The sequence below is a fragment of the Pelophylax lessonae genome, assembly GCF_965119305.1.
Source record: "Pelophylax lessonae genome assembly, chromosome: 10".
Taxonomy (NCBI): domain Eukaryota; kingdom Metazoa; phylum Chordata; class Amphibia; order Anura; family Ranidae; genus Pelophylax; species Pelophylax lessonae.
In genome coordinates, this window is record NC_138777.1 from 42,536,991 (window position 1) to 42,546,890 (window position 9,900).

The 9,900-nt window shown below is 43.7% G+C and overlaps 1 protein-coding gene and 1 long non-coding RNA gene across 2 annotated transcripts in view; one reads left to right on the forward strand and one right to left on the reverse strand.

Moving 5' to 3' along the window:
- Positions 1-9,900, reverse strand: part of LOC309565207 — a 1,884,446-nt gene that overhangs the window by 1,650,802 nt on the left and 223,744 nt on the right. The window lies entirely within an intron of this gene.
- CRY2 (cryptochrome circadian regulator 2) overlaps positions 1-9,900 on the forward strand; it is a 95,625-nt gene that overhangs the window by 35,269 nt on the left and 50,456 nt on the right. Inside the window, exons 4-6 of the mRNA XM_082270008.1 lie at positions 4,932-5,116; positions 9,008-9,096; positions 9,341-9,481. Coding sequence (XP_082126134.1) covers positions 4,932-5,116; positions 9,008-9,096; positions 9,341-9,481 — 415 coding nt within the window. The remainder of the gene's footprint in view (positions 1-4,931; positions 5,117-9,007; positions 9,097-9,340; positions 9,482-9,900) is intronic.

Here is a 9,900-nt window from a genome sequence, read left to right on the forward strand (position 1 = left end):
TGCCTCAGTACACAGCTATGAATAAAGAATGGTACAAAAACATCCTCCGAGAGGAACTTCTCCCAACCATCCAATAACAGTTTGGTGATGAACAATGCCTTTTCCAGCATGATGGAGCACCTTGCCATAAGCCAAAAGTAATATCTGAGTGGCTTTGGGAACAAAACATCGAGATTTTAGTACATGGCCAGGAAACTTCCCAGACGTTAATCCCACAATCCTCAAGAGGCGGATGAACAAAAAACCCCACAAATTCTAACAAACTCTAAGCATAGATTATGGAAGAATGGGCTGCCATCAGTCAGGATGTGGCCCAGAAGATGATTGACAGAATGCCAGGGTGAAGTGCAGAGGTCTTGAAAAAGAAGGGTCAACACTGCAAATATTGACTCTTGGCATAAACTTCATGCAATTGTCAATAAAAGCCTTTGACACTTCTGAAATGCTTGTAATTATACTTCAGTATACCATAGTAACATCTGACAAAAAGATCTAAAAACACTGAAGCATCAGACTGTGAAATTTTACTATTTGTGTCATTCTCAAAACTTTTGGTCATGGCTGTAAACTCCAGGAAGGTAATGCCATGGTTAGGATTTGAACCGACGACCCTAGTGCTGCCAGGTGGAAGTGATGGCCACTATGCTGCCCATGTTTATGTGTATAAATTGACTTTTCTCATGTGTTTTAATATTCTGCATGCCAGTCCCAAGCCTTAGTAATTGGGAGGGTTAAAGAAAGATCTGAAGACTTAATTAAAAAATGTAAAGAAAACTGCAAAAGGCTTTTCAAGCGTGTCGGACATACCACTTAAAGCGGAGTTCCGGCTTCAAAAAAATGTTTTCGATAAAAATACCCCCGGGACAGTCAGGGCTAGTGCATTTCAGTAATGATAGCCTCTGAACTGTCCCCGGGTTCACTTACCTTGAAATGTCTTGTCCAGCGCTGCCATCTCAGGTGTGGGCAGCTGAAGCCGGAGCGTCCTCTTCTGTGACATTGGAGTCCCAGAATGCCCTACATCGGCCCTTCTTGTCACTTCTGATGCAGGCGCGTCATCCCTGCACAGCTTCTGGGCATGCCCAGAAGCTGTTTAACAGGGAATGATGCGCCTGCACCGGAAGTGACGAGCGGGGCCGATGCAGGGGCATTGACTCCTGGGAGTGATGATGTTCGGCTCCCAGGAATCAATGCAAGCAGTAAGTGACGGCGCGGGCTGCGGCCACAGAGGGAGGAAGTGGAAGGAAGGGAAGTATATTTTTTCAATAACCAGGTAAGTAAAGCAAAAAAAAAAATCATGATTATCCAATTCTTTTTCAGGTTACTTAGAGCAAGCGGATGTCAAATTTTCATTTTGAGGCTGGAACTCCACTTTAACAGATATAATACATGCACATACAATTGGTCAGATGAATTTAGATCTGAAAGAGGGAATTGTAAGTCTACCCCAAAAAATGGGCAGCAAAACCCACACAGGAATAAGGGCTAAAATCTAAAACAGCGGTAACCGCTTTCATTCATTAGACCCTCATGCACGCTTTACTCATTCCTGCCAAGGCAAGTGTAGAATTTTCCACACATCCTCAACAAGTGTTAACACCGCCACCTACTGGCCGCTCTTCCTTCCTGCAGAGTCACACAGCCTGGCATGTGCTCAGTGGGTTTCTGTGTCCCCGTGCTGAGCTGTAACTCCTCCCTGCACGTGCAGAGAGGACAGGGGAGACTTCGGAGCCTGGATATAAGCCACCAACATAATCACTGACGCAGAAAAAAAAAAGGGAAATTAAATATAGAATAAGCGCTTGCATAAGTTGTTGACAGCGCCAGGTTAAGAGAAGAGGTCAGTGCAATGTAATGAGATTTCCCCCAGCTGGGCTAAACAGCAGGAGGCTTGCATCAGTGTTATATAAAGATGCTGCTCCAACCCACGGTGCCTTGCGGTCCTCTTACTACTTGGTTCTGTACAGACAGCGTACGCACTGTGATTGGGGGGGGGGTACCGCACAGTATTCTGGAGTGTTTGATCAGCAGAATATCATGCTGTAAAATAAGTATGTGGGTGTGCAGATCCTGAGATCTGAGCCGCTGAACCTGTCCATCCTCGTTCTCTGCATAGGAGAGATGTGAGGCTTCTCTGTGACATGCTTTGTGCACCAAGCATACATTAGGAGCTCCATCAATTTTCATCCCACTCATAAGAATACAGCAGATTCTCCTTTTTATTCTCAATTTTGTTTTATATTGAAGAACATCAAAGCTTTTTTTTTTTTTCCTGATCCGTTCATCATTTCTAATCAAATTCAAAGTCGGTAAATAGGATTATTAATACCGCCAATTTTTTAATTCCATTGTTTTTCATTTATTAGTGGAATGGTAGGAGACGTGATTTTAGACTTCTGCAATATAATATCACCTATAGGTCTTGGCCTTCGTCCAGCCTTTGAAAGGAGAATCAGCAAGCTGACAAGCTCATGTCTCGCTTTCCTTGTTAGCATATGAGCATTGCAGTACCACTGATTGGCTCTTGTGCAGCTTCCCCCTCTCTCAGCCTGAGCTCTGCAGACCCATAAACAGCAGAGCTCAGGCTGAGAGAGGGGGAAGCTGCACAAGAGCCAATCAGTGGTACTGCAATGCTCATATGCTCTGCTGTTTATGGGACAGCAAGATGCTGATACAAGGTCAATTTCAGGTGCTTATATTGTTTTTGCATTTTAAAACAGTACACCTGTTCTCACTTATGTGTGTTTATTGGAACAGGGGGTGGGGGGTGAGGGGTTCTTTTGGGCTTTTACAGGGTACCGCCTTAGACCAATAAATTAAACATTATATTAAAATATCAAAGTTTATTAACCTATTACAATGTTAAAATTGTATTGTCTATAGGTGATCTATATCTTGTATTGTCTAACATTATAATTATTGTGCACCATCCTCGCTGCCCCTGAAGAAGCGGTTCCCACGAAACATGTCAGGCATTGTTGGGCACCTTCGTTACTACATTTAGCTGACTATACTTCACCATCCTCAGTCAGCGAGGGCTTTTTGGATAAATTGTCCTATGGTGTAGTTTTTGACGATTATTGTATTATTGAATGTTCCCCTTTTTTTCTTTTTTTACATATGTCTGTATCAAGAAAGTTTATTAAAATATTACAATGTTAAAATTGTATTGTCTATAGGTGAATAGTCGATACAGACATATGTAGAAAAAGGGGAACATTCAATAATACAATAGTCATCAAATAGTACATCATAGGACAAATTATCCAAGAAGCCCTCGCTGACTGATGATGGTGAAGTATAGTCAGCTAAATGTGGTAACAAAGGTGCCCGACATGTTTCGCGGGAACCGCTTCTTCAGGGGCAGCGAGGATGGTGCACAATAATCATAATGTTAGACAATACTAGATATAGATCACCTATAGACAATACAATTTTAACATTGTAATATGTCAATAAACTTTCTTGATGGTTTAATAGAATGTTTCATTTATTCATATTGGTCTAAGACAGTACCCTGTAAAAGCCCCCCGGTACAATTTTTTCTGGCATCCTTGGGACGTAGGTACCTTATTTTTTGTTTTTTCTTCTTTGAGCTTATCCTATATATGTTATGTGTGTTTATAGTACTGCATGTGCTGCAACATGCGTTATCCTGAATCATGGCATTCTGCGTTTCCGCAGTCTATTTGTTATGAATGGGACTCCTCGCAGAAAAAAATCACTGCATTATTATTTTTATTTTTTTACTTTACCACAGCTCATCCCAACACACACTGACATGGGAAGGGAGTTACAGCTCCATAGGCTGCTGCATTGCTGAACTGAGAAAATAAACTGTGTAATCTGAAACTGCATGGGTCTACGGTGGCAATTTAGTTGAATTCACTTGTTCCAAAGACTGACTTAGGCAGGCCATACACGATTCGAACAGTGAATGTTGATCAATCCATCAACTTGGGTAAAACCAGCATGCTGGGCTTTTCTTGCGATTATCGCTAGCAGCTGCTATAGCTGATAGCAATCATCGCTGTGTTCTCCCGGTAAGGACGGCTTCCCCTGCCTTCCCACATGCAACTCGTGGTTGCAAGAAAGACATGCGCTCCGTGTATGGCCGGCCTTAAAGTCTAAGTTCACCTTCAGAACCTGTTGTATGTTACAAACTAATTAGGGTGTAACGTAGCCTCCCCTGAGCCCCCCTCCCCCTTTCCCTGTGGCAGCAGAGGGGGGTTTCTCCCCCCCCCCCCAGTCGCATTTAAAATTGTTGTCGCTGTGCAGGGCTCCATCTGCTCAGATGCATCATTCATTCACAGGGATCTGTGAATGAGTAAACTACAAGTCCCATCTACCACCGAGGCAAATGGCTTGTAGTTCTCAATGGACTGCGAGTGCATTGATCAGCTCCCTTGTAGTCCTTTCACTCTTCCTCCTAAGTGTGGTGGAGACCCTTTTAGAAGGGGCATTGTTGTAAGGTGCACCCAATGAGTTATTTTACCTTTTACACTTTAATGACCAACATTACGCTTGTACAAATGCTATTTGGTGGCAAATTTCTTCCAACTGTGAGGACAACCAGCACTATAATAGTCTCATTCAGACCTCTCATTTTATGTTTACTCTACTCTCACCCTTCTGCACGCATCTGATTGCGCCCAGCCTCAGACACCCAGCTCTATTCGCAGGTAACTGCTTGGTGTGCGGCTTCCTGCGGACACCGGTCACTGCTATTCACATGGCACCTGTCATTCAAGGCGAAGACTCTTGCCACTGGATTCCATTGTATGTTGGTAAATGCCCATATGAAAGAGGCCATAGACTTCACTGCCTGCTGCTATAACCAGCATTACCCCTTCTTTGCTCCAGTTTTCAGTAAATACTTGTATATCTGGAATATTACTGTATATTGACTCTTACCCCTATTATTTTCTTTACAGAATCATTGAGCTGAATGGTAACAGCCCCCCGCTCACCTACAAGAGATTTCAGGCCATCATCAGCCGAATGGAGCTTCCTCGCCGACCTGTCCCCAGCATCACACAACAGCAGTTTGAAAAGTGCCGAGCAGAGATTAAAAGCACACACGATGACACCTATGGTGTGCCGTCTCTGGAGGAACTCGGTAAGACATTTTTGTGTTATTGTGCCACTGGTAAATGCCATAGTCCAAACGGTCCTGTGAACATTAGATGGTAAGCTTGCCAATTAAGGCCCCTTTCACATGGGGCAGACTCATTTATCATCAGCAGGGATTTGCCTGCTGGTCACCTGCTGTTCAGTGCAGTGCCAGCAGATGACAGGTCCATGTCCTCTCAGTTTATGCAGAGCGAGCATGGACTGAGCTCACTCTGCTCTATGGACCAGTGGGTTTAAATGAACTCCACTATCTGTATACACCCATCTGCCCTCCAGTCCTACGGAAGGAGACTGATCCCCCTTCCATTTTTTTTTTTCTTCAGCGGACCGGATTAGATTGCAGGTAGGCGAGTGTAAACGGTCCATAGGGGTGAATTGAGGGTCCGAAAAACTGACAGGTGAACCTGATGGGACCCTTTATGTGAAAGGGGCAAAGTGACAATGCCTTTGTAAAAGGCCCCCCAAACCACAGATACCCACCTTGTCAGTGATCCCTTGCCACCTCTGTTTGCCGCAGCCAGCAACAAACTTACCAGTGCTTTCGGGTATGGAGGAGCATGCCATCGCCTCCTCCCATGTGAACATGCACATATCTATCACATATCTATCAGTCAATCACTAGGCCCAAGCACCATCACATGACCAGAGGAGTGTCTGATACTAGGATGCAGTTTGGACCCCTACTATACTGCCTTGCTTTTGGCAGTGCCGGGTAGTGTTAACTTTCATTTTTGTTCCTGGCTGCCATGTTCCATATATATGATAAAAAAAGAAAAGGGATTTCCAGTCACTACTTACCAACCAGCCAGCGACCAACCAAATTAACCTGTCTAACAATATGCGTTAAAAACAGGGGTTTAGTTGCTCATGTTTGCAAATAAATGCGTAAGCTGCAAGACACGGCAAGGCACCCTGATATCTGCAGACCCTAACTCTACCTTTAAAGAGTCTCCACAGTGAGAGCACATAAATTCTAATGGATAGATGGAGGACAGGTGATTGGAGGGAGCCCACCCCACCTAAAAGGCGCAGGGTCACACTGAACCCCCAACACATTGCACAATGGCAGCAAAGGTGTCAGTGTGTTGCCTGACCAATATAAACGATAATACAAAAAGTGGTCACCTCCCCCACCTATAACTGGTCTTGATGGTAAGGAGCACTGGAAGGGCAAACGCAGATCAAAAAAGCAAGGGGATTTCCAGTCACTACTTACCAACCAGCCAGCAACCAACCGGATTAACCTGTCTAACAGTATGCATTAAAAACAGGGGTTTAGTTGCACACATTTGCAAATACATGCGTAAGCTGTCATTGAGGATGTATAATTTCCCAGATTGGCTTTACTGTGTCTCTGCTTGTATGATTGGTAAGAGCCATTAGTTTAAGTTCCACTAGGGGCAGGGAGAGGTGTATAGAGCTCTATGTACTCTATAAAGCACTGCAGTTTGTCATTGCTATGGAAATATGGAAAATAATGACTGAGCTGAATTCATTAGATCCAGGGGATGAGTTTGTGGTCTAGGACTAGATGGGGTACCAGATCAAATTGTGTGCCAGGTTTGGGATGTAACAATTTGTTTACTTCCTCCTACTACACTACTAGAAATCCCAGCTCATGGAGAGGGGTGCATGGTGAGCGGGGTGCATGGTGAGCGCTGTGCATGGTGAGTGCTGTGCATGGTGAGCGCTATGTAACTTCCTGCTTATACTGAGATGTGAAAAGCTATGAAGTACGGAAAAGCAAAATATGAGAACAATTCATGAGTGCCCTTGGATTTTTTCATGCTTTAGGCCTCATTTACACTGGTAAAATTGGGCAGATCAACCGCACTTTCTCCTGAGCGCTTTTTAACCTCTTGCCGACTGCCGCACGACTATTTATGTCGGCAGTCAGCCCCTCACAGGCAGAGCAACGTAGGGCTACTTCGCTAGCCTGTAAGGGTTTTGGGAGCGAGCCCGTGCCGCCGGATGCGCGCTCCCGGACCCACCCCCCCCCCCCCATGCGCGTGTGCACTCGCGATCGTCCGTGACAGCGGGAGAGAGGCAGGCGGCTAATGTAAACAAAGCCGCCTGTCATTCTCCCCTGTGTAAGAATGGTGATCAAACGGTTCTACTATGTAGGACCGTTGATCACTGTTCTTACACATCAAGCCACAGCCAATCACAGTTAGAAACACGCCCCTAGGGACACACTTAACAAAAAAAAGTTAACCCCTTCACTGCCAGTGTCATTTTTACAGCAACAGTGCATATGTATAGCACTGATTACTGTAGTAATGTCACTGGTACCCCCAAAAGTGTCAAAAATGTCAGTCAAGGGTCCGATCTGTCCGCCCCAATGTCGCAGTCCCGCAAAAAAAAAACACAGATCGCCGCCATTATGCGTTAAAAAAAAAAAACAATAAAAATGACAAATCTTTCCCTTAGTAAATGCAATAACTTTTGCGCAAACCAATCAAAATAGGCTTTTTGCGATTTTTTTTTTTTTTTTTTTTTTTTTTTTTTTTTTTTTTTTTTTTTTTTTTCCCCAAACATATGGTAAAAAAAAAAAATTGGCCTAAAATGTTAAAAAAATTAGATTTTCATTTTTTTTGGGAATTTCATATAAAAAAATGTGAAAAATATTGTTATTATTGCTAAATTGACGCTCATTTTTTGTTTATAGCGCATGATCAAAAAATCGCACAGGTGATCAAATACCACCAAAAGAAAGCTCTGTTTGTGGGGAAAAAAGGACGCCAAATTAGTTTAGGTACAGCGTCGCACGACCGCGCAATTGTCCGTTTAAAGTCACGCAGTGCCGAATCGCAAAATAGGCCCTGGTCAGGGAGGGGGTAAAATCTTCCGGGGCTTAAGTGGTTAAAATGGTGGTAAGGACTGCCGCTGTGTGAACCCTAACCTTTGCAATGCCTTCTAACACTAGCAGAAATAAAAATGTAGATAGGGATCCTTTAGAAATATTGTACATATTTGCTAATACAGTAAAACCTTGGTTTGAGAGTAACTTGGTTTAAGAGCGCTTTGCAAGACAAGCAAAATTTTCAAATAAATTTTGACTTGATATACAAGCGATGTCTTGATATACAAGTAGCCTCAAGTCACAGCTGAGTATAAAAGAGAAGAGAGGCGCCTCTAAGTGTTGCAATATGGTTAAATTTAATGAAGGTACAACATTTAGCAACTCACATGGTTGATGATTGGAACAGGCACATCTAAGGATGCAGGCATCTGGGGTAAAGCTGTCCACATAGACCATCCTCCGCACCGTCATCTACATCATCCCTTCCATGTTGCCCCTCGCTTTCAGATCGCTTTACTGCAGGGTGGTCTTCCCGGTCAGGATTACAGACTGGCAGCCAGCGGTGCAGAAGATGGTCTATGTGGACAGCTTTACCCCAGATGCCTGCATACTTAGATGTGCCTGGTTTATTCATCAACCATGTGAGTTGCTAAATGTTGAACCTTCATTAAATGGGAACCATATTGCTACACTTAGAGGCGCCTCTCTTCTCTGTGATACTCTGTAGCTCCTGCTGGATTTTGCTTCTAATCCCCTTGTGGAAGCGGCTATTTGTGGATGGACATTTTATGGTTATATAACCTATCGCAATGCTATAATCTTTTTATATGGACTATAAACTGAAGGACTTATGAATAAATGGTTGTGGAACGAATCATCTGAGTTTCCATTATTTCTTATGGGGAAATTCGCTTTGATATGAGTGCTTTGGATTACAAGCATGTTTCCGGAACGAAATATGCTCGCAATCCAAGGTTTTACTGTACTTTGATTTCTATTTTGTTGTATACTATGTATGATGAAATAGTAACAAAGGTTAATATCAGTATTGCTAATCCTTGTTTGTTGTCTCAGGTTTCCCGAGTGACAATCCAGGAGCAGCAGTTTGGTCCGGAGGTGAAACGGAAGCCTTGGCCCGCCTTGACAGACACTTGGAGCGAAAGGTGCGTGTAATAGGAGGAATTTTGTGTGCTTTTTATCCCGTATGCTTCAGCTGTCTGACTGTTAAATGTCCTTGTGAGCCATTTGGTGGCCTAGTGGTTAGTCCTGGTGCACTGGGATTAGTTCTTGCAACTATTGCCAGGGTCTCAGTTGCTGCCTATGGTTTGTGTTCTTCTGTGGATAGGGGAGCTTTTCTAGTGTTGTTTGGGGTTATTTGAGTACTTATATTATCTGTGTCTGTTTCAGGCTTGGGTGGCCCATTATGAAAGACCCAGAATGAATGCCAACTCTTTACTGGCAAGCCCTACGGGTCTCAGCCCTTACCTGCGCTTCGGCTGTCTTTCCTGCCGACTCTTTTACTATCGGTTACAGGAACTGTATCAGAAGGTAAGTCAAACTGTCAGATGATGTCTACAATAAATTGTTTCCCTAGTCAGTTTGTGGGTTAGGCTTTTCCTGAAAAATCTGTAGATGAGGTAGACTCTGCATTTAGTGCTTCCATTGCCAAATGTTTTACTGTGTTTTAGGTCTACCCAGGCTGATCAAAGTCCTGTGTGGCTCCATATTGTTTGTTCTCTTACATCAAAAGGAAGTAATATTTAATATTAAAGTCACTTTTTTTTTTTTTTTTTATTAAAAAAAACGTGTTATACTTCCCTGCTCTGGGTAATGGTGTGGCACAGAGCAGCCCCGATACTCCTCCTCTTTGGTCCTCAGCCAGCTCTCCTGGCTCCACCCTCCTGCCAAGTGCCACCATAGCAAACAGCTTCCTCTGTGAGGGACACCCAAGCAGGCTTGCTCTCGAG